This window comes from Anarhichas minor, unplaced genomic scaffold, assembly GCF_050575085.1.
Source record: "Anarhichas minor isolate MPS153535 unplaced genomic scaffold, ASM5057508v1 ptg000031l, whole genome shotgun sequence".
In the NCBI taxonomy this organism is placed as follows: Eukaryota; Metazoa; Chordata; class Actinopteri; order Perciformes; family Anarhichadidae; genus Anarhichas; species Anarhichas minor.
In genome coordinates this window covers 3273290-3297486 of record NW_027466477.1, presented here as the reverse complement: position 1 = coordinate 3297486, position 24197 = coordinate 3273290, and the positions used below count along the sequence as shown (strand labels likewise).

Sequence of the window (24197 nt, the reverse complement as noted above, 5' to 3'; positions counted from 1 at the left end):
TTAAGTCGCACGTTGTCTGCCGGTTAGAAAATATGAAGCCAAGTCTACATTCAGTACAAAATCACAAACGTATTGGTCGATGAAGCTGTATGTCGATGTTATGCATTTCTTTATTCTTAAAATGAAAACTATGTTCGAATAGAAAAAGAAGAATCTGCCTTTTTTATGTCCAGTATAATTAGATTAAATCTAAATCTTATTGAACGACACAAATGGTAAATACAATTTAAATTACATTAAACATGTTTTTCTCTTGTTGTTGCAGCCGTTGACTTCCATACATGGCTCCTTTAAGGGAAGGAGATGAAAGTAGAACCTGATGGATGTTTTATAAAATGATCATTGGGGATGAAAAGTGTAAATGATTTGTATTGATGCAGAAACAGCGGAATGTTCCTTTAAGAAACAGCAGCCGAGGATTGATGCTCCGCTTCCTCTCCGTGTTTGTAATTATTGAAGTTTCCTGTTCAGGTGACACTCAGTGACATTTTACTTTCCTTCAGCTCGTGAGTCGAAGCGGCGGCAGCAGGGAAAGGTTAAAGTGGCATGAAGAGATATTGAAATGGAACGGTTCGGAGGCAGGCCCCGGGCCATTATTCAAATGACCACGTTTTCTCCTTTAATTTTGCTTCAATAACGCCGGACGTTCAACCGTCAGCAGTCAGACACTTAATTAAAAAGCTCAGCGAGCCGACTGACGCCTGCTCCGAATAGTAATGCACGGCGGGAGGAACACTTGTCAGGCCGATAAGTGAGAGATAAATCTGCTGCTGCTCTACATCTGATCACACGAATACAGTAAAGCATGCAGACAGATGATCTGCTCCTGACATGTACTAATACTACTACTACTACTACTGCAGTACTCCTGGCTGCCTCACAGGTCTGACAAGTACTGACGGAGTTTGTAGCGAGTAAAAAAATACTTTCTTTATTCTCATGTTGCTCTCACTTTGTTCAACTGGCAGTACTAGTAAAATAAAGTACTTATAGTAGTTGTTAAAGTAGTATTATGGGCAGATATACTAGCAGGGTTTGCAGCAGCTGTAGTAGTAGTAGTTGTAGGAGCAGCAGCTGTGGTAGTAATACAGGAGTATTAGTAGTAGTTTTAGCAGTAGTACTTTAGATGTACATACCTTTATGGTATTAGAAGTACTGATGGAGGTTGTAGCAGTTACTGTACTATATTATTATTGTCACGTTGCTCTCACTTTGTTTAAATGGTAGTACTAGTAATAGAAAGGAGCAGTAGTTCAAGTTACATTCGTAGTATTGGAGGCAGAAATACTAGAAGGGTTTGTAGCAGTCAGAGTAGTATTAGTAGTTGGGGCAGAAGTAGCCAGAGTAGCGAAAGTATTATTATTAGTAGTTCTAGGAGTAGTAGTTATGGTAGTGACAGTAATTAGCAGTAGTATCGGTTGAAGTATTATAAATAAGTAATAGTAGAGGCAGAAATACTACTACAGTTAGCAGTAGTAATAGTAGTAGTCACAGAAGTAGGATGTGTAGATGTGTAGTGGCAGTAGTATTGATATTCATGTCAGTAGATACAGTAGTATTAGTATTAGTGCCAGTAGTAGCAGTTGCAGTAATCCAGGTAGAAACACGGGACTGGCCCTTTAAGTACAGCATGTTTTCTATGATGGAAGCGAATACTAAAGAAAACATATTTCACATGTAAAACATTGATTAACATCGTTAGCGTTTGAATGTGGAGCAATAATTTAATCATGTTTGTACATATTAAGAATTTACTGCTCAGGCAGGCGTGAGCAGCGAGTGTGTTAGCTGGAACATAGAAGTGGAGAGGAAGATGTTTCTTATGAATGAGGTAGAAGTGCTGAGAGGAACCATTACTGCCACTTATTCAGGGTCAGAGGTAGTAGAAGTAGTGGCCATTGTGGTGGCTATCGTGGGCTTTAACAGGAGCAGTACGAGCAGTTTAAGTAGTAATGAAGTGTATGTAGTATTCACAGTAGTGGTAGTAGCAGTAATAGACGTATGTGTAGTACTACACCACAGTCCATGCCTTGAACTCTACTTGATTTAGTTCTGTAGTAGAAATATTTGAGTTTCTGTGAAGTAGAAATAATGCAAACCTTAATATTAGAGATATAAATCAATATATTCTGTTTCCACTCATTTCTGGACAGAAGTGCAGCTCAGAATGTCTCAGCTACGTGGTTCTTATGTCTCTGGAGCACCGCCGCTCTCCTCTATCTGCTTATTCAAAGACATTGACTGTGTGTGGACACACTTGTTTGTTAGCTCAGAGTCCTGACAGCAAACTGAAGGAAGTACTCTGGGACTTCCAGGTCAGAGAGGAGTTAACGGGTCACGAACTCTTGGAAACTTGAGTGTGTTTTTCCCCAAAGAGCTGCCTCGCTTCTCTTTGTGTGTTCGGATCTTATTTTAATAAGTTGATCTTTGATATTTGGAGGTCTGACCTTAATTTCGGAGGCTTTAACACCGGCGCTGCTTCTGTAGCCGCCGACGTGCCTTTGAGCCACAAACCGCTCGACCCGTGATGAAATTCATATCAAACCTCACGTCTCCCTGATGTCAACTGTTCAGGAAAGGAATGGTCCAGTTCTTTCTTCTGGCTTCAGGCTGTTTGGAGTTTTATCTGCTGGGTTTTAGGAGGATTTCATCAGACTAGGAGTTGAAGGATTCTTCTCCGTCCAGAGAGGATAAATAAATCCTTCAGTTCAACTCCAGAAACTGGAGAGAGGAAGCCGGTGATATCAGTTGTTTCTGCAGGATTTAGACACAAACCTGGAGTTGTTCTGTCGATCCCCCGAAAAAAAACACAGAAATAAAATCATTATCGGACACGAAGTCAAACTGTGTGTTTAGCAGAAGAGATTTGTGGACAACAAAAAGTGTTGGTTCAGAGCGAGAAAATAAAAGCTGGAATGACATGATGTTTTTAAGGGCCTGACTATTTCCTGGAAATGTGTAGTACGTGACCTCTGACCCCAAACAGATTCACATCGACCCTCAGGCCCAATTGATTGGTTTCAGTCCCAGAGAGCTGTGAAGACTTAAGCTGTTGTTTGTTATGAATCTTTTCTTTAACCACAATCTGCTTTTAGAGGAGAAACTCAGAGGGAATAAAGTGTAGAAACAGAAATGTGCTCAAACGTTCCCTCTTTGTTGGAGTTCAGTTCCTGTGAAGTGTGTTGGTGCAGATACGAGATACTGAGAGTCCTGCTGCAGTCCGTTAAACATAAACTCTTACACGTCTTTAGATCGGGATCATTTCTGCTGAATGGACTTCTAATATTAATATTAACATTCTTTTGCCCCTGGAACTCCCTGCAAGGCTGCCTGGAGTTTTCTGAACTCTAGTGTGGGAGCCACCAATTATATTTGCATTTTTAATAGGACAAATTGCAGGTAGTATGTGTAAATGTGGCTGTAGAGTCATTTTAGTAATTTAGTGCTGCAGGGCCATGTCTCGTGCCCCGGAGTGAGCGGACTGTTTCCAGGCTGTTTCATGACTGCTTTACCTGGTTGTTCCAGGTTATATCCAGTCTGTTACAATGCTGTCTTCGACTACTTTACCAGGTTGTTACTACACAGCTTTATCAGGTTGTTTCCAGTCTGTTTCCAGGTGGTTTCCAGGCCCATATATCTCACTGTTTTGGTCGTCTGCTTTAGTTTATCTGGTGGCAGCTGCTCGCTCGCCGCTCCCTCTGGTTGACAATATGCTGTCATGCTGTCCACATATACTGCACAACATACACTACAACTCCCATGATCCCCGGGGGGGGGGGGGCTGCAGCTAGTCTGGGTGGTGGGGGTCAGCCTGGGGACCCCTGCTGTGTGGTGACAGACAGTATACTGGGGGAACTGGTGTAGTTTGTGTTCCACTTATTTAGTCCATCTCAGTTTGAGTTTTACAAAGTCAGCTTGTGCTTTAAAATGTGTGTGTGTGTGTGTGTGTGTGTGTGTGTGTGTGTGTGAGAGTTTCCAAGCGTCTGATTGGCCGAACAGTCCAGTGTTTGTTTTTAATGGAAGACGTGCGCTCGGATGTTTTTCCCTTAAATTTTAAATTTTACTCCGATTTCCACCTCATTTTTAAGTTATGATGTCACACACACACACACACACACACACACACACACACACACACTCTCACCGGCTGCAGCGTTGCGTCACACAGATGACTTTTCGATCGCGGAGAAAAATACCGCTGATCGTCATGACAACCCTGCCAAAATACAGCTGAGGAGTAACCCGAGTTTAGTGTGTGTGTGTGTGTGTGTGTGTGTGTGTGTGTGTGTGTGTGTGTGTGTGTGTGTGTGTTGTAAAGGAAAACTGCTTTACTCAACCAAAAAAAAAGAAAAACTTCCCTTTTTCAGTCTCTTTCTCGAGCAATATGAAATAATTATGGGATGTTCTGTTCATCTCTGCGCTCCAGGAACTCAGCATGTGTTTTTACACACACACACACACACACACACACACACACACACACACACACACACACACACACCCCGTCTCACCTCCAGCTAACAGGAAACACCGGAACACAAACAGGAAGAACCTCCAGCCTCCTTCATGTTCAAACATCTCTGCTCCTGTCGGCTCCGATACACTTTATGCAACGTTTTCTTCTGTTTGTGGCTCTGAACACTCCCCTGTCTCGTTCCCCTAATTAGATACTTTATTAATATTATTATTCACATGAAACCGGTTCAACAATAAAACACATGAAAACATACACACAACAAGTCACAAACATGAATGTAATTATGAGAGTTATGAGAGCAGAAATACTAAATAATCCGTCATCAATCAAAAGGAGAACAACTTCATCTACTTCCTGTCACGGAGGTCAACACCAGCCTCAGATTGACAGGTGAAGTGCGTCTCTTAAACACTTACCAACAAAGAAGAAGACTTAATAATAAAATGATGTCAAACGATTACCGGCTCAAACGCTCCTCCCTGCAGACAAACTCCTTCTTCTTTGAGTCTTCGTCGTCAGCGATCGATCGCGCTATGGAGTCATCACGTTCTCCACTTCTTCTTCTTTTAAGCGATGGATTTTGTGTCACATTATTTTTAATGCAGAAGAATTTCCCTCCGGTCACAGAAGAGGAGGAGGAGGGTGTAAGCATCTCCTTTTTTTTTTTTATTGCAATCGATTCAGATTGATTAGTTTCAGATATTTAATGCGACGCTCCTCCTCCTCCTCCTCCTCCTCCTCCTCCTCCTCCTCCTCTTTCCTTGTTTGCCCTCGTCACTTGTCGCATTATTTGCAAACGACAAAAATAAAAAAAGAGGAGGCGGGGCACCGGCGATCCGTAAAAAACCTCCCCCGAATGCATAATGGTGGCACTCAATATTTCAGACGGAACAAATGAATTGCGCGAGGCTCTTTTAGCAGAATAAACTGCTTTTGCGTGTCAAGACAAAGTCTGGGGAATAAGGGACCGAGGACCTAATGTGTTGTGACAATAGACAGTAGAGAGGCTGTGTTTATATATGTGTGTGTGTGTGTGTGTGTGTGTGTGTGTGTGTGTGTGTGTGTGTGTGTGAGGCAAAGAAAGGGAGACGGAGAGAGACAGAGGCAGATCTGTTCCAGGGACTGTTTTAGTGCCTCATCAAATATTTAGTTTGATTGTACATGGTCCTGTAATTGCCATCTTGGCTTGTGAATTATTGATGGCCTGTAGCAGAGCCAAGGAGGGCCCTCATCTTTACACACACACACACACACGCACACACACACACACACACACACACACACACAGCTCGCTCATGTGCTGTAATAAGGCCAGACACACACACACTCTCTGGTGCTGAGGCCAGTGAATCATCATGTAATGGTAATGGGCATGAAGCTGCTCTTGTTTCATATCCTAATTAGCAGCAGAGGAGCATCATCTGAATTCCTCAGTAATTATTTGAAGAGGGCAGAGTCAATATTAGACTTTACTCGACCTTCTAATGAGGCGACGCCTTCCCCTCCTTCTTCTTCTGATGTTTTTTTTTCTGTAGCACAAACTGCCTGCGAGCTTTTCTCTCTCTCTCTCTCTCTCTCTCTCTTTGCTTTTGTTTCTTTTTGTTCGTTAGCTGGGAACAAATGAGATGCGACGGCGAGGCGGTTAGCGGGTTAACCAGGACGGATCGCTGTTAGCTCGGCGGTCGGTCCTCGGCTCGGCCACGCTTGCTTTTGTGCTTCGTTTCAGTTTGTCAAGTCTGTGAGATGAGTCGATGGCGGTGGAGCTGGTGGTGGTGGTGGTGGTGGTGGCGTGCTGGTCCCGGGCTCGCCGGGCGGTCAGGTGGTAAACTGGCGGTGGCTTCTCACTGCGAGCATCAAACTGTGAGGGCGAGCGGCAGCTTTTAAAAATACTCCTGCTGAAATATTGATTTTCTTTTTTCTGCTTCTTTTTTTCTTTCTAACGTAATAAGTGAGAGACTCCGGGGAGTGTGTGTGCGTGTGTGTGTGTGTTGGCCTTCAAAGTGTGTGTGTGTGTGTGTGTGTGTGTGTGTGTGTGTGTTCATCAGGGCCTTGTAATCTGAGCCCGTCGTAATTGCTTCCCATAGTGCACTGGGGTGTGGTCGGAGGGGTGACATCATTTGGAGTGGCCGGTTTAAAAACGCTGAAGTCAGACCCCCCCCCCCCCCCAACACTCAACCTCCCCCCCCCCCCCCCCCCACACACACACACCCCCCCGATGTGAAGTGAAATGAGCTTTAAATCTGCTCCGCTGGAACAATCCCAGCAGCCTCCGTTATGTTCCTCCGTTCTGAATGAAAAGGTGACGAGCTGATCGTAAACGTCGTCTCCTCTCGTCACAAACCCGCCAGGTGAAGCTCAGGTGTTTGAGAGTTTGCGTCGTCCTCTCAGGTTTAAACGCAGTCAAACTGATGTGATTTACAGAGAGCGTTTACATCTCCTCCATCTGGACACTCAGAGCTGTGATCAAGTAGTTTGCTTACAGGGTTCATTTGAGGGGGTTTTCATACATGACAGCACATGAAGAACGTATTTGTTTTATATATCCAGGCTGGTCTCATCCAGCATTCGTAGTTTAGTTGTCTAAACCTAACTAAGTAGTTTTGTTGTTTAAACCTAACTAAGTAGTTTAGTTGTCTCAACCTAACTAAGTAGTTTAGTTGTCTCAACCTAACTAAGTAGTTTTGTTGTTTAAACCTAACTAAGTAGTTTAGTTGTCTCAACCTAACTAAGTAGTTTTGTTGTTTAAACCTAACTAAGTAGTTTAGTTGTCTCAACCTAACTAAGTAGTTTAGTTGTTTAAACCTAACTAAGTAGTTTAGTTGTCTCAACCTAACTAAGTTGTTTAAACCTAACTAAGTAGTTTAGTTGTCTCAACCTAACTAAGTAGTTTAGTTGTCTCAACCTAACTAAGTAGTTTAGTTGTTTAAACCTAACTAAGTAGTTTAGTTGTCTCAACCTAACTAAGTAGTTTTGTTGTTTAAACCTAACTAAGTAGTTTAGTTGTCTCAACCTAACTAAGTAGTTTTGTTGTTTAAACCTAACTAAGTAGTTTAGTTGTCTCAACCTAACTAAGTAGTTTAGTTGTCTCAACCTAACTAAGTAGTTTAGTTGTTTAAACCTAACTAAGTAGTTTAGTTGTCTCAACCTAACTAAGTAGTTTAGTTGTTTAAACCTAACTAAGTAGTTTAGTTGTCTCAACCTAACTAAGTAGTTTAGTTGTTTAAACCTAACTAAGTAGTTTAGTTGTCTCAACCTAACTAAGTTTAGTTGTTTCAACCTAACTAAGTAGTTTTGTTGTCTAAACCTAACTAAGTAGTTTAGTTGTCTCAACCTAACTAAGTAGTTTAGTTGTTTAAACCTAACTAAGTAGTTTAGTTGTTTAAACCTACCTAAGTAGTTTAGTTGTCTAAACCTAACTAAGTAGTTTAGTTGTCTCAACCTAACTAAGTAGTTTAGTTGTTTAAACCTAACTAAGTAGTTTAGTTGTTTAAACCTAACTAAGTAGTTTAGTTGTCTCAACCTAACTAAGTAGTTTAGTTGTCTCAATCTAACTAAGTAGTTTAGTTTTCAAAACCTAACTAAGTAGTTTAGTTGTTTCAACCTAACAAAGTAGTTTAGCTGTTTCAACCTAACTGAGTAGTTTAGTTGTTTCAACCTTTCAAATAAGATACCGTAAGAACGAGAATATCTTCTTGTTGTAACTAAAGCATCATAATTTATTCAGTAAAGATGGCCGTCCTGTGTAAACATTTAAAAGACAAAAGTGACTTAAAGCAGGAGAAAGGACATATTAACTTAATAAATATTCAATGAAAACCTTTCCTTAACGTTAACCAAGAGACAGCTTGTGGTACAAAAACACAACACTTCTACTGACCATAAACCTGCTCATCAAATGTATTCAGGGAAACAAACAAACAATATAAATGTTTTCTGCCTTCATTGATACAAATTAGAAAGAAACTGCAGCGTCCAACATGGACGATAAATGATGATAGTTTTGTACAAAACATGTCCAAAAGTAGATGGAGGGCGTGTTTGACGTGGTGGAGTTCCTCCACACCAAACTGTGTCGTAAAAACACAGTTTATATTTAAGAGTGAACTGAGGCTGAGGCTCCAGCGGTGACTTCAGAGCTGCTCTCTCCGTCCTCCTGTAATTGATTGTCGGCTGCTGTAATGAGGTGACAGCTTACACCGGCAGACTCTCCCTCATTGCCTCTACCTGCTTTTTAAAGAGCCAGAGAAGAAGAAGAAGAAGAGGAGGAGGAGCTACTGACGCGCTCCTCTTCATCATGTCCTGATGCGTTTGTGATGGAGACTCTGGTTCACTGTGTGTCCTCGTAAACAGTCAATGAGAGTGATGTTTTAGACTTTTACTGAAAACACACACATGCAGAGATACACACATTAATACGTATTAGAGTGTGTGTGTGTGTGTGTGTGTGTGTGTGTGTGTGTGTGTGTGTATTATAGTGTGTTGATGTCAGCTCTTGTTTATCTGTGTTGTCAGTGTGTCTACACCAGTGTGTGTATTCATGTCAATCTGTGTCTGTCTGTATTGTTATTGTGTGTTTGTGTGTGTATTTGGGTGAGTGTGTGTCTTTTTGTTGGTTGGTCTGAAAATGTGTCTCAGTGTGTAACACTGTTGTGTATATGTTTCTCTGTGTGTGTTGCTTTGTTTGTTCATATGTGTGTGTGTGTGTCTATGTGTCTGTGTGTATTTATGTTAATATTTATGTGTCTGTGTGTGTGTTTGTTAAATATGTGTCTGTGTATGAATGTGTGTCTTTGTGTGTATATTTGTATATATATGTGTTTCTGTGTGTATTTGTGTATATAAGTGTGTATATTCATGCATTTCTGTCAACATATGTATGTTTTGTGTGTTTCTGTGTATATTTGTGTCTCTGAGCAGCTCCTTGTACGTGAATCATTGTTTGTGTATAGGTGTGTGTGTGTGTGTGTGTGTGTGTGTGTGTGTGTGTGTGTGTGTGTGTGTGTGTGTGAGAGCCTCTGGTCTTGTCTCCAGCTGCGTTTTAATTCAATCCGTATTGATCCATATCAGCTCTCTGAAGGACTCGGTATCATCTGAATGGAGCTCCATATTATTCTGTTCACTGCCATAAAGGGCATTAGAGCCTCCAGAGCAGCAGATCAGCTTTCAGTCGATACACACACACACATACACACACACACACACACACACACACACACACACCTCTCTGTGTCTCTTTAAAGGGTCGTTTCACCCACATTATGACGAGCGCTGGAATCCGTCCAGCCGGTTTTCATATTTCACACTGAAGAAAACTCTTCGTCTGTTGATCAATAAGTCTAAATTTAAACCTGAAGACACTTCTTTAGTCTTTAGTCATAGTTTACTGAAAGATGGCAGATTAATCTCTTTATTGCTTATTCAGAACTTGTGACTGTAGAAATACATTTAAGTATATTAAGTATTTAGTTTTCTAAAGAGATTAAGACGTTTTAAAGCGGCCCCTTAATTGGTACCTAAAATGAACCTCTATATTTAAATAAATAAAAAATAAATAATTGTATTAAATAAGAAAGGAGGTAAACCCTAAAAGCACTACAATAATTCAATCCATAATAAATAAATAGAAAAACCTTAGAATGTACTATTTCAAAATACAGGAAACCCCTAATTCCTAATTTAATATTACCTTAAACTGGGGCTTTAGTTATAGATTTGAATACATAAAGAGGGGTTTTAATGGGGTTGTCTTAGTGGTTTAAGAGTTTTTAAGGTGTTTTAGTGAGTACATTTTTCACACACCTGATAATCCTTAAAAAGGGAATCTTAAAACCCCTTAAAGGTCCAAATTAATGGGTAACCTAAAGTTGTTTTTGATATTAATATATTTTTTTACCATTTGAAAACCTCTAAAGCAAAAAGCCCACAAAAATCAACTTTAATATTTAACAATCCATCAATTAATTCCAGTTTCAGGTGAATTTAAGGATTCTGTGTCTGAAGAGTGAAAGTGAAAGCTGGCTGAGCTCCAGCTGTGAGTATTTAAAGATATTGTTTCTGTTTTATTAAGGTGGAAATCGATGCCGACCTCATGCCACCATTAATATCTACAGCCCCCCCTCCTCACTCCCAGCATGCCTTGCTGCAGCAGGCGATGGGTTGTGGGTATTCTGCCGAGGTTATCTCCTGGTTAATGTGACATGTCTGTCTGCGACCTTGCCGCTTGTTAACTGCCCGGATTATTATTGTGATAATGTGGCAATTAAAAAGGAAGCGCTCCATCTGAACAGGAAAGAGAGGGGGGGGCTTATGGTCCGAGAAGAAGATGGATGTGCACAGATTACAAGGCAGTGGGAGATGCATTAAGGTGGCCATCCATTCCGACCCCCCCGGTGTCCTCCTCCAAAAGCTGCGGCTTATTGCCGCCCGTCCTCATTGATATCCATTCCCAATCAATACTCCTCTGCTGCCGCGAAAACTGGGCGTAAATCAAAGAGGGAGATTGGGGGGTTGTGTGAAAATGGCGGTTCCTAATGAGACGCCATAAGTCTGCAGGAAGTGTTGGACTGTCTTCATCAGGACGCCGCCGCTGAATGATAATTTTTATCTGCAGCTGAGAGACGAGACGTGAACCCGTCACACAGAAACCCAGAGAGAGAGAGAGGAGCGCTTCATTTATTCACCAGCCACAAAGATAGATGTGCATTTTATTACAACACCTGAGTCACACGTGCATTTATTATCGTATGAGCCGTGATTTAAACTAAATAACTCATGTTCAGTTAAATTGAGCGTCCTGTAAAACCAAACTGAGCCCGACTTCATTTACCTGCAGCCTTCTCTCTGATCCTGGATCAGTGTCTCTGTGCCTCCACACTAATCTGTCTTTTTTGTTTTTATCTGCAGATTCTTCCTCAAGTTCTTCCTCAAGTGCAATCAGAACTGTTTGAAAAATGCAGGAAACCCGCGAGACATGAGGAGGTTCCAGGTAAGAGACACACCTTTACTTCTCCATGAGGGGTTCCTCTGAGGCTGATCCAGATCTAAGTGACCCTGATGTGTGTGTGTGTGTGCGTGCAGGTGGTGATCTCCACTACAGTCAACGTGGACGGCCACGTGCTCTCGGTGTCAGACAACATGTTTGTCCACAACAACTCCAAACATGGCCGCCGCGCCCGACGCCTGGACCCCTCTGAAGGTTAGACAGCGCTTGGAGACACATGGGGGGGTTAAAGGGTTCGGGACTCTTTGGAGTCCAAATGAAACTCACATGATTTATTAATGCATTCATGCAGACATATTAATACATCAGCATAAGCTGGAGCTTCTCTTTATCCTGTCAGACTTTCAAAATAAAAGCAGCATTTCCATAAAAACAATCTACAAAATTAAAAACTTGCCAAATCACAGGTGACATATATATATATAGTCAGAGGAGGATTTGTGTCCATCACTTCACATGCTATGCTAATTCTAAATGATTTGACCTCAATTAAACTTAACTTAAGCGTTCAAATGTCCATAAAGTTGAGACTTAAAAAGATTAAAACGAGAACGGTCCGAGTCTGAGCAGCAAAGGTGGAGATATCTTGACTTTTAGTCCCAAATCTCCCATAATGCATCTGGTTTGTGTCTTTCATTAGAGTCTAGCAACAGAAGACATTTAACATTAAACTTTAGATGTAAAATCAGTGTAATGACCCTTTAATAATCAGCGGAAAGCTTTTTGTATATGAAGCCAAACAAGACACTCGTCATATTTGAGGTGCGTTTGATTCAGAATCTTTAATAAATCAAAAGAAAAGTGGGAAATATCGAAAGTCCAAAAAGTCCAAAAACCAACCGCAGTAAAAGAAAACTCAAACAAACGCTCCGTTCTTCCAGCGTTCCGCAGCGAGACCCAAATATAAAATGCATCGCTCGCGTATAAACTTCACACGATGAAACTGGATCCCGAGAGCCGGAGCTTCGGCGGTAACATTTTCTTCTGAAGTTGTAAAAAGTTGAACAGCACTTTGTCCCCTCTCTAATAAAAGCCCTCCGGAGCGATGACATAAGTCTCTCGTTTGGAGTGCCAGATGGGCGGGGCTTAGCCTGCACCAGTAATGCCACCAGAACAAATGTTGGACACTCAAAAGTAGACTGAATTAATATATTCCCTCCTATGAACCTCCGAGCACTCGTTGTTTTGTTCTTTGTGAAAAAAGCCCCACCCATCTGGCACCTACAGGAGAGTAAAACAAACTTTATTTTGCTAAAAAGCAATCAAGCATGAGCAGATCAATATATCGTCCAACTTTCCAAACCACCTTCCTCTGCAGTTTCCCCTCAGCTCGCTTTAAAGTTTAAGGCTTATACACAAAAGTCTCTTGTTTGTTTCGTCGTACTTGGAACACCAGACGGGTGGAGTTTATGATATAGAGACTTTAGATAGTCTCAGGCGAGATGTCAGTCAGTGGAAAGTGGAACTAAACTAACTCTTAAAAACATCCTGTGGGTGTCTAAAACTGTCAACTCTAATTGAGTCATCCTGTTTGGTAAACTCCGCCCGTCTGGCACTTACAGAGAGTTAAAACAAACGCTTAAAAGTTCAATTACCAATCTGACATCAACAAGCCAGTGTCTCTACTTCTGCAGTTTCTCTTGACTCAGGTGAAAGTTTGAGGTATTTCCAGGAGAGCTGATGAAAACGGTTCACTCGTTTTAACTAGCTGGGATGCCAGAGGGGTGGGGCTTACCAATTCAGGAAATTTGAAACAATCAGTTCAAACTGAAAGTCACAGAAAAGTCGAGTATATTGACTTTCAGTTTTATATACTACTTAATACTAAACTTCACAGCAGTTGTGATTCCTGTAAGGTAAACCCCACCCCTCTGGGACATACAGTGGACTAAAACAAACATTTTGCCACCAGTCGGACATCAATGTGTCTTCCCTCTCTCACATCCCAAATGACTACTTCTGCAGTTTCCCTTCGACTTGTTTTAAAGTTTGAAGCTTTTTCAGGAGAGATGTTGTTACTGCTTTGCTTGTTTTTACCTACTTTGAACACCAGCCGGGTGGGGCTTACCATGTCAGGGCATCCACCAATATCTTAGAGACAAGATAGTAGACTTTTATACACTTCTGTCTGAACTTCCAGCCACTTGTCCTGTAGTCCTAGCCAAACACGTCCCACCCCTCTGGGATGTCCAACTGAGCAAAACAAGCCCTTAAAACGATTTGGTACCAAACATGAAGCATCTCTTGTGTTCTCCATCTTTCACCCCCCAGCACCACTCTGCTGTCTCCTTCAACTAATAAAAAGTTTGGGGCTTTTCATGGAGAGATGGTGTAACTTGTTCGCTTGTTTTAACCTGCTGGGAGCACCGGACGGGTGGGGCTCACAATATCAGGGCATCGGAAAGTATCAGATGAAACCTTCAGTCACTGAAAAGTTAACTGAACAAACTCTTGTTAACTTCTGTCTTCTTGACACTCATCAGTTTTAGTCCTGTGAGGTAAACCCCACCCTTCTGGGACGTACAACAGAGTGAAACAAACCCTAGAACTATTTGGTCAGACTTCAGAACCCCGTCGTGTCGTCTCTCTGTCGCCTCCCAAACGAATACCGCCGCAGTTTCCCTCGACTCGTTTTAAAGTTTTGAGGCTTTTTCGAGGAGCAGATGATGTAATTGTCTCGTTTGGTTTAACCTACTTGCAGCACCAGGCGGGTGGTGTTTATCATAGTGAGGGGTGGGGGGTGTTGATCAAAGACTAAGCTGACCTCCTGTGATTGCCCAAACTTCTTTCTCCTTTCAAACCCCACCTGTCTGGCACGTCCAAAGGGATAAAACAAACGCTATTTGACACCGATGTGTCATTCACCGTTCTGAGAACGTTCTCGTTTCTCACCTGTGAGAACACCTTGAGACACAAAGCACTTAAACATTCATGTAGAGAAGCGTTTCCTCTCTGAGGGTGTCGTACTGTACGGTGTCCTACAGGGCCCCCCGCTACCCCCAAAAAGGGGGCCCCGTTGTTTGCCAGACGGCCCCCGTATCTCAGAGCTCGGGGCCCTTTCATCTCATCCAAGACTGGGATGTTTCCAGAGCCGATAAAAAGCCCCCAACATCTGCTCCCGCCTTTTGTCACACCAACCCTCAAACCCCCCCGTGTCCTCGAGAAAACTTTCCACCGCCTGCTCCTCGCCTTTGTGCTACACCCCCCCTCGGACCCATCGGACTGTTTGTTTACTGCTGTGACAAAAAGGGGTAATTAATAAGGAGATGACAATCGACTCCTCGGGGCGGGAAAAGCCTCGACCCTCTGCTGCAGCTTCTGGGTTTTCTTTCATCTGTAAAACTCTGAGTGACTTTGAAAAGTTGATGCTGAAACCAGACCGGGGGGGGGCAACGAGGACCCTTTACTTAAGATATCAGTCGTGTGTTAAAGCTGCATTCTCTCTAGTGACCACCAGGGGGCGACTCCTCTGGTTGTATAGAAGTCTATGAGAAAATGACTCTACTTCTCTCTTGATTTATTACCTCAGTAAACATTGTAAACATGAGTTTATGGTCTCAATCTCTAGTTTCAAGTCTTCTTCAATACAGCATGATGTTCATTTAGTACATTATGGTCCATTTAGAGTCAAACAGACCATAAAGCAGGGGATGTTTTAGGGCGGGGCAGAAACTTTTGGTCACTTCAAACTCTTTGAACTCTCTGAGCCACCAAAATGATGAAAAATAAATAAATATAAACACGCCCAACCAGAGTTGATCAATAGTAACATCAGTGTTTAATAGAGCCTCTGAACGCAGCTATTGATCACATCTCATAGTAAACAAAAGGAAACTCTGAGCTCTGACTGGAATATCAAATCACCCTCTGAACACAAACGTCTCTCGTCCGGGAAAAGGTTGTAAACCTGACGGAGCCTCGGTCTCGTCTATCCTCCGTCAGCCTGTCTGACTTCGACTGGACATCAGTCTAGTCACCGCGGAGATGCTGTTCGTGTGGAGCCCCTTATTGATCGCGGTGCTATTGGAAAAACCGATCGTTTTGCTCACGTGTTAGTGGTGGACGGACGGGACTGAAAGCTCTCCGTGAACTCAGCAAAAAGGAAACATGACACAAACTAGAGCGTAAGTGAAAAGTAAGGCTGTGTGTCCGCCCTGTGATCCGCCCCGTGATCCGCTCCCAAATAACGGGTTCTTCCTCGGCTCAGGTTGCCACCAAGTGGCGTGAAAATTTAGGCCTAAAATTTCTAAAATGTTGCGCCAAAATCTTTTAGTTATAGTAAACTATTACAAGCTTTGTTACAAAAAAATATAAAAAATCCTGCAAGACATAGAACTGACGAGACACAAACAGGAAGTAGCAAAAAGATTTCTAGTGGAAAGTGAAGATTTACCAAAGTGTTAAACTTCTAAGTGTTATTTAATCTCAACCAATCAGAATTAGATCTGTCAGCTGTTATCAACAAAACTCTTTTAGCTGAACTAAAAGAGACGTAAAAATAACTTCATTAAATCATCTTTTAATGGAGAAAATGTCTCATTTATTTGCACGTTTCCAGAGTCGATTTCTGCATGATGTCATTTCTCCGGCTGTGTTTCCAACTGCGTTGCTCATGTTGCTCGTATTGCTCATGTTGCTCGTGTTGCTCATGTTGCTCATGTTGCTGTCGTGTGGCCTGTGTTTCCGAAGCAGCTACGCCCTGCATCAAAGCCATCAGCCCGAGCGAGGGCTGGACGACCGGCGGGGCCACCGTCATCCTCATCGGGGACAACTTCTTCGACGGCCTGCAGGTCGTCTTCGGCACCATGCTGGTCTGGAGCGAGGTGAGAGGAGGAGACGTGATTTTATGAGATGTTTGGAACATTTTAAATTCATTTCAGCTGTGAGCTCTGCAAGCTCAGATCATGTTGCTGCAATATTTGCATTTAATTTATCAAATGAAATCAAAACAGACCAAAAAAAAACCCAAGTCTGAGCTCCGAGAGCAGCTGCAACATACTGTACATCACGCTCTCCATCTTCTTCATCTACACACTCTCACACACACACACACACACACACACACACACACACACACACATTCGTAGAAACACCTGCATCTGTATCTGTGTGCAGCTCCTCCAGGTCTGCATGCCCCCAAAAAATATGTAGATTTTTGTAGCTGGCGTTGAGGTGCAGGAGGAGCTGTACGCATACGGCGCGCCATGAAATATTGAAGCAGGTCCAGAAGAGCAGAACACCTGGCGGTGGGGGGGGGGGGGGGGGGATGACGGAGATCTTTGCTTTGATCAGCGTCAGCAGACGGACTCCAAAGCCCAGAATCCCTCTGAACACTCAGACTCACATGGCACGCTGACCCAGATTAGACGAGGACGACAGTCGGACTGTTTTCTACAGAAAGTTTGTTGCATGAAGAAGAAGAAATACAAAATGCTGCAGGATTTCATCACAGTCCTGAAGACATAACAACTTCAGGAGTCACAGTTTAAGTTCAAGTGTCGGCTGAGTTGAAGTTTAGATATCAAAATCAGTTGAGGCGTCGTTTTAAACGCTTTGTTCACACAACCTTAAACATGTTAGAACAGCAGTAAGAATACAACATGTGATTGGTTGATGTCTGGGATGTGTTCAGCCATGACAACACTTAGCTCGGCGTTTAATTTTAAACATAAATGGTGGTGCGTTGAACGGCGGGTTTACGTATACGTCGCTGCCGATTGGGGGAGAAACAGCCACCGAACGAGAGAAAGTGTCAGGAAGTGGTGGATGATCAGCTTTTGTGTGCTGACATCTTTATCACATAACTTGTTATTATTGTTTTCTGAACAGGAAAACAAAGACATAACTGCTTTGTATCTTTTTCCTCCGTCCCCCAGCTGATCACGCCTCACGCCATCCGGGTCCAGACTCCCCCTCGTCACATCCCCGGGGTCGTGGAGGTCACGCTGTCCTACAAATCCAAACAGTTCTGCAAAGGAGCGCCGGGACGCTTCGTCTACACCGGTAAGAACCCGACGGACGTGCCGGTGTCTGATGCATGTGATGTCAGCGTCTTATGATGTCACAGGGGACGATGACCCGAGGCTTAGTGGTTGTACGTTGGTGACAACAGCTCAACAATGTTTGAGCTGCTGTTGTCAGGAACGTTCTGGACTTCTGGTTCTTTAGAGGCTCACCTCACTCATCACAAACCAAACTCCTGGTTGACAACCTGTCGATTGCTAACCAAACTGTTTTGTGTTAAAAAAAAAGGTTTGAAGCAATTTTTCTCACCCAAAAGTTCTACCAAGACAAATAGCAATGTCTTCCAAAAGGGATTTATTATTACGTGAATGTTTAAAGGTTTATTGGTCTCCATCCTCTGCTCTTAAACCCTGATTTCCACCTTTAAATTTCCCCTTAAGCTGCATTTAAGTTACAAAAAAAACACCTTTCTGTATCTGTCTCTGCCCCTCGGCATCAGATGGAAATACTCTACGTGTCAACCTGAAACTCTGAGACCTCCACTAGAATATAAAGTAAAGTTCATCATGTTGGACCGAAGCTCCATGGGCTTGAAGACGAGCTTAAAGTGAAGGTTTAAGGTTCTGAGACCAGGATCATCTTTTGTTATTCTCAGTAAACATCTTCCTCCCGGTGTGCCAATCCTCCTCTTCTCTCCGACTCGTCCTTCAAGCCTCATTGTCAGACTGTCCTGTAGTCCGGACTTCCTTTATCTCTCTCTCTCTCTCTTTTGAATCTTATTTTTTTTACTGTCACGATTATTCCGTCAGAATATCCAGATGTCATTCAAAGTAGCAGAAAGGTCAGATGGAAGGCTGTTTAGTGCGATAAGTAAATGTCACCGCGTCGTGTTCAGGCGTTCTGTTTAACACCGGTTTATCGCCGCTCTCGGGGTCTTTGTTGGAGGAAAGAGGGACGAGACGAGACCCTCACAATGGACGGTCCGGCCGCCGCCGCCTCCTTTTGCAATGCTAATCTGTGATTCCATTTACAGATACGACTGACAAGAGCTTCTTCTTCTTTCTGATGTGGAGGTGTGTTGTGAATGGAGCCTGTTGTGTTCTGAGTGTCCTCAGTGAAATGTGCAGCAGGAGGACCGGTCCAACACGCCTCGATCCAAATCACACCTCACATCTTCTGTCGTCAGAAATACAGAGTGGAGAAATGAAAGCATGCATGGATAGAAGTTTCCAGTCGGGTTGTTTTTTAGGATCCCAGACGTTCTGCAAAATGTAGGAAACCCGGAATAATCAAATGGAAAAATGTACCAAAAACGTTAAATATGGAAGTTCAATTAGTTTTTGGTGTTTCTCTAAAAACAATTAAGAAAAAAGGCCAAACAACTGAAATGATTCTTCATTTGTAGATTTGAATGAATTTGTCCTTCCAGGCTTCCATAGCTTTGCTTTCATTTCAGTTCATAATAGAACAGATATTTTCTATCACATCTGTGTTTATTGTCGTTAAAGCTCAGCGTTATGTGACGTGTTCAATGCACCGCAGTAACAACACACTCTGCATCAGACATGATGCTGTCATTGGCAGCAAGTTTCCACCAAAGAACATTTAGAATATTTATTATTTATTCATTTGAAATGTCGTTAGAAAAGCTAGTAAAGGAATAAGAAGATAACATTTAAGTGAACGAATAGATTGAAGATGCTGCTCATGATCATTTCTAACTTATAACGAGAGACAGATCTTCAATTATCAATATAAAACAATATGTTAGAACAATAAATGCTTCTCGTTAAAATTACAATAACATGTCAATTTTTTATAGGACAAAAATAGTCTAAAACCTAAATATTCCTTGAGACCAGCTCTTTAAGACATAAAACATGATTTTAAATAATCAGCAGTAAAATAAGAGAGGTGCTCTGCCCCTTTAAGACACAGACTTGGTGTTTTTGTCGACATCAGCAGACACATTCCACAAATCGAATGAGGAAACGTGAACATCTGACTCAGGTTTGATTGAGAGGAAACAACAAAAAAACAAAAACCGCGGCGTCCCTGAAGGCACCGTGCGTCTGAACCCCGACAGGTGGCCGCATCGTAATGTCGTGCAGTTTTCTTGTAACCCTCCCAAGTCTTCTTCTTCTCCTTCTCCCTCTTCTTCTTCTCCCCGCTCCTCCTGCCAGAGAAGGCGGCCATATTGTGCGCAGTTCACGGCTGCTCGTCGTGCCAACAGCGCGTTGTGTTCATGAATGTGAAATGAGCTTTTTTAAAATAGGAAATGAGCGAGATGAGAATAATTGAAGAGGAAGAAGAAGAAGAAGAGAAGGCTGATGTCATTTCCTTCAGGAGTTTCTCTGCTTCATCAGAGTCCAGGCTGCCGGTTTTATTTCAGTCCTCATTTTTATTTAGTCCAGTCTGGATCATAATATATATATATATATATATATATATATATATATATATATACATATACAGTATGTGTGTATATATATATATGTATGTATGTATATATATCATCCGAACATATTATAGAGCAACAAATCACAGTTTAAACCTCTTCAATCTTAACACTGAATCGACTGCATAGAGCCTAAAGATGTGTATATATACATATATATAAATATATATATATGTATATATACATGTGTATATATACATATATATATATATATATATAGATACATATATATTTATATGTATATATATATGTATATATATACATATATATGTATATATATGTATATATATATGTATATATATATATATGTATATGTATATGTATATATATATGTATATGTATATATATACATATATGTATATGTATATATATACATATATGTATATGTATATATATATACATATATACATACAGTTGTGTGAAAAAGTGTTTGCCCCCTTCCTGATTCTTATTTTTTTGCATGTTTGTCACACTTAAATGTTTCAGATCATCAAACAAATTTAAATATTAGACAAAGATAACACAAGTAAACACAAAATGCAGTTTTTAAATGAAGGTTTTTATTATTAAGGGGGAAAAGAAATCCAAACCTACATGGCCCTGTGTGAAACAGTGATTGCCCCCTAAACCTAATAACTGGTTGGGCCACCCTTAGCAGCAACAACTGCAATCAAGTGTTTGTGATAACTGGCAATGAGTCTTTTACAGCGCTGTAGAGGAATTTTGGCCCACTCATCTTTGCAGAATTGTTGTAATTCAGCCACATTGGAGGGTTTTCGAGCATGAACCGCCTTTTTAAGGTCATGCCACAGCATCTCAATCGGATTCAGGTCGGGACTTTGACTAGGCCACTCCAAAGTCTTCATTTTGTTTTTCTTAAGCCATTCAGAGGTGGACTTGCTGGTGTGTTTTGGATCATTGTCCTGCTGCAGAACCCAAGTGCGCTTCAGCTTGAGGTCACGAACAGATGGCCAGACATTCTCCTTCAGGATTTTTTGGTAGACAGCAGAATTCATGGTTCCATTTACCACAGCAAGTCTTCCAGGTCCTGAAGCAGCAAAACAGCCCCAGACCATCACACTACCACCACCATATTTTACTGTTGGTATGATGTTCCTTTTCTGAAATGCCGTGTTACTTTTACGCCAGATGTAATGGGACATACACTTTCCAAAAAGTTCAACTTTTGTCTCGTCAGTCCACAGAGTATTTTCCCAAAAGTCTTGGGGATCATCAAGATGTTTTCTGGCAAAACTGAGACGAGCCTTTATGTTCTTTTTGCTCAGCAGTGGTTTTCGTCTTGGAACTCTGCCATGCAGGCCATTTTTGCCCAGTCTCTTTCTTATGGTGGGGTCATGAACACTGACCTTAATTGAGGCAAGTGAGGCCTGCAGTTCTTTGGATGTTGTTCTCGGGTCTTTTGTGACCTCTTGGATGAGTCGTCGCTGCGCTCTTGGGGTAATTTTGGTCGGCCGGCCACTCCTGGGAAGGTTCACCACTGTTCCATGTTTTCGCCATTTGTGGATAATGGCTCTCACTGTGGTTCGCTGGAGTCCCAAAGCTTTAGAAATGGCTTTGTAACCTTTTCCAGACTGATAGATCTCAATTACTTTGATAAACCACAGTTAATTTATGTTTTAACAGGGGGGGGGCAATCACTTTTTCACACAGGGCCATGTAGGTTTTGATTTTTTTTTTCCCCTTAATAATAAAAACCTTCATTTAAAAACTGCATTTTGTGTTTACAAGTGTTATCTTTGTCTAATATTTAAATTTGTTTGATGATCTGAAACATTTAAGTGTGACAAACATGCAAAAAAATAACAAATCAGGAAGGGGGCAAACACTTTTTCACACAACTGTATATATATATATATATATATATATTTCAGAGGATTGCCAGTTATTCAGGAGGTTGTAGGCACCTTGAATAGTTTCAAGTGGTCTTAATGAGGCGATGACGGTGAGGAGTTAACAGAGGACCTTTAGGAATTGGTGGGGGTCCTTCACAGGTTCCACAGGTTCCTGTGGAGGTTCCTGTGGAGGTTCCTGTGGTCACTGAGAAAGTTGAAGGCCTTGAACATTTTCCAGGGGTCTCTGTGTGTCTTAAGGAGGGAGCATGATGTGAGCATCAGCTCAGCTGCAGTGGTTACAAATCTGCCCCCGTCTCCTCCAGAGGAAGTGCAGCCGAAGGTGGAGGGACGAGCAGTAAGATCCGAGTGTTTTCCCAGAATCCCTTGCTCTCTTCCTCTCTGTAGCTTAAAGCAGCTTCAGGATTTGATCCGCCAGCTTCGCTCAGAAAAATTGGCCAACGGCAAGAAAGCGTTGTCAGAATGACAAGAGGAGAGAGGAGGAGAGAGGAGGAGAGAGAGGAGAGAGGAGGAGAGAGAGGAGAGAGGGGAGAGGAGAGAGGGGAGAGAGAGGAGAGGAGAGAGAGGAGAGAGGGGAGAGAGGAGAGAGAGGAGAGGAGGGGAGAGAGGAGAGAGAGGAGAGAGGGGAGAGAGCAGAGAGCAGAGAGGAGCTGAGTCCTCCTGCACCTGAGACACGATGTCTGTAACCACCTGGAGACGCATTATACCTTAAACCAGGGGTCTCAAACTCATTTTCACTCCGGGCCACATCAGCATCATGGTCGCCCACAAAGGGCCGGTTGTAAATGTAACTACTCGTAACATATTGTTAAATAACTGTCTCTGCATTTGATTATTGTTTATTTATGTGTTAAAATGTTGTACATGCAGTTATATAAATGTAAAAATATATTTAAGCACATTTCTGTTATTATAACTTAAATCCTTTTAATTTAGGGTTAAGAAACCCACATTACTCTATCAAAGATCAAACTATTAAAGAAAATATCAAACACAAGTTATTACAATAACTTTGTTCAAAGCTTAAAATCCTTTCAAGGGTGCGTTTGCACAATCTCACGTGAAGTATTTCATGTGTTTTAAAGCCACGTTTGTCTTCAATGTACTCTCAATACATTTACATTTCAAGTGTACAGTAACCAGCCAAAGAGCTGCTTCTGTGACTGTGTGTTTAAGTATCTCATCATTTTGACTTTCTATCATAGTTATGACTTTCTATCTCATAACTTGAACTTTCTATCTCATAATTTCGACTATGGGGATATTTTTATTATCAAGTCTAACTTAAAAAAAAAATAATTAATATATATATTTTTTCTAACTTTTTTTTTTTTTTTTGCTGGCGGATTCGCGGGCCACATAAAATGACGTGGCGGGCCGGATTTGGCCCACGGGCCGGGAGTTTGAGACCCCTGCCTTAAAGTATATGCACAAGTACACACAGTACTCGTACTCAGTTAGTAACATATTCTTATAACATCTCTTCCATATTCTGGTTTTTATCTGTAGTTTTGTAGTGTTTAGGTTTTGTTTGTTTCATTTTAAGTTTTGTAGGTTTACATGTATTTATTTCAACTTGTGGTTTTGTATAGTTTCTTTGTTGTGCAGGTTTGTAGTCTTTTTGTAGTTATTTGTTGTACAGGTTTGTAGTATTTTGTAGTTCTTTGTTGTACACATTTGTAGTATTTTGTAGTTCTTTGTTATGCCGGTTTGTAGTCTTTTTGTAGTTCTTTGTTGTGCAGGTTTGTATTATTTTGTAGTTCTTTGTTGTACAGGTTTGTATTATTTTTGTAGTTCTTTGTTGTGCAGGTTTGTAGTTTTTTAGTAGTTCTTTGTTGTGCAGGTTTGTAGTTTTTTGTAGTTATTCGTTGTGCAGGTTTGTAGTATTTTTTTGTAGTTCTATGTTGTCCAGGTTTGTAGTTTTCCGGCTCTGCAGGTTTCGTCACCCTGCTGGTGTTGAAGAGCCGGGCGGTGCTGCTGGGTCCACACCGCCGGCCTCAGAGCTTGTAATGCACGGATCAATGCGGCCTGCAGGGGGGAGGATGGGGGGGGGGGGGTGTATTGAGGGATCGATGGGTGCTGAGTTATTGCGGCGCTTGGCCACTGATTTTTAGAGAGCTGTGTTTTCCCAGGAAAGTCAATACCTCCAGGCTCCTCTCATTAATTTCAACCCCGAACACCTCCCCCCTCCTCCTGCAGCTGCACCGGGGGAGCTGCAGGAGGAGGGGGAGAACAAGGGGGAGAGAGAGGAGAGAGAAACTGAGATGATGGAAGTCAGAGATTCAGACGACAAGAAGAGGAGGAGGAGGAGGAAAGATGGAGGAGAGGAGGAGATTAAAGTGAGATTCTTACAAAAGGAGAAAAGAGAGGAGGAGGAGGAGGAGGTGAAAAAGAAAGAGGAGAGTGTTTACGAGGGAAGGAGGAGGA

General features: G+C 42.0%; 1 protein-coding gene across 9 annotated transcripts in view; it reads left to right on the top strand.

Annotated features, from left to right (window-relative positions):
* Positions 1-24197, top strand: part of LOC142964722 (transcription factor COE3) — a 126753-nt gene that overhangs the window by 68234 nt on the left and 34322 nt on the right. For 5 of the 9 annotated variants that reach the window (XM_076105216.1, XM_076105220.1, XM_076105214.1 and 2 more), the window contains 4 exons: positions 11381-11462; positions 11555-11672; positions 16170-16300; positions 17354-17480. In XM_076105216.1, coding sequence (XP_075961331.1) covers positions 11381-11462; positions 11555-11672; positions 16170-16300; positions 17354-17480 — 458 coding nt within the window. Of the gene's footprint in view, positions 1-11380; positions 11463-11554; positions 11673-16166; positions 16301-17353; positions 17481-24197 lie in introns of all 9 variants that reach the window. The other 4 variants (XM_076105218.1, XM_076105215.1, XM_076105211.1 and 1 more) reach the window with 1 other exon arrangement.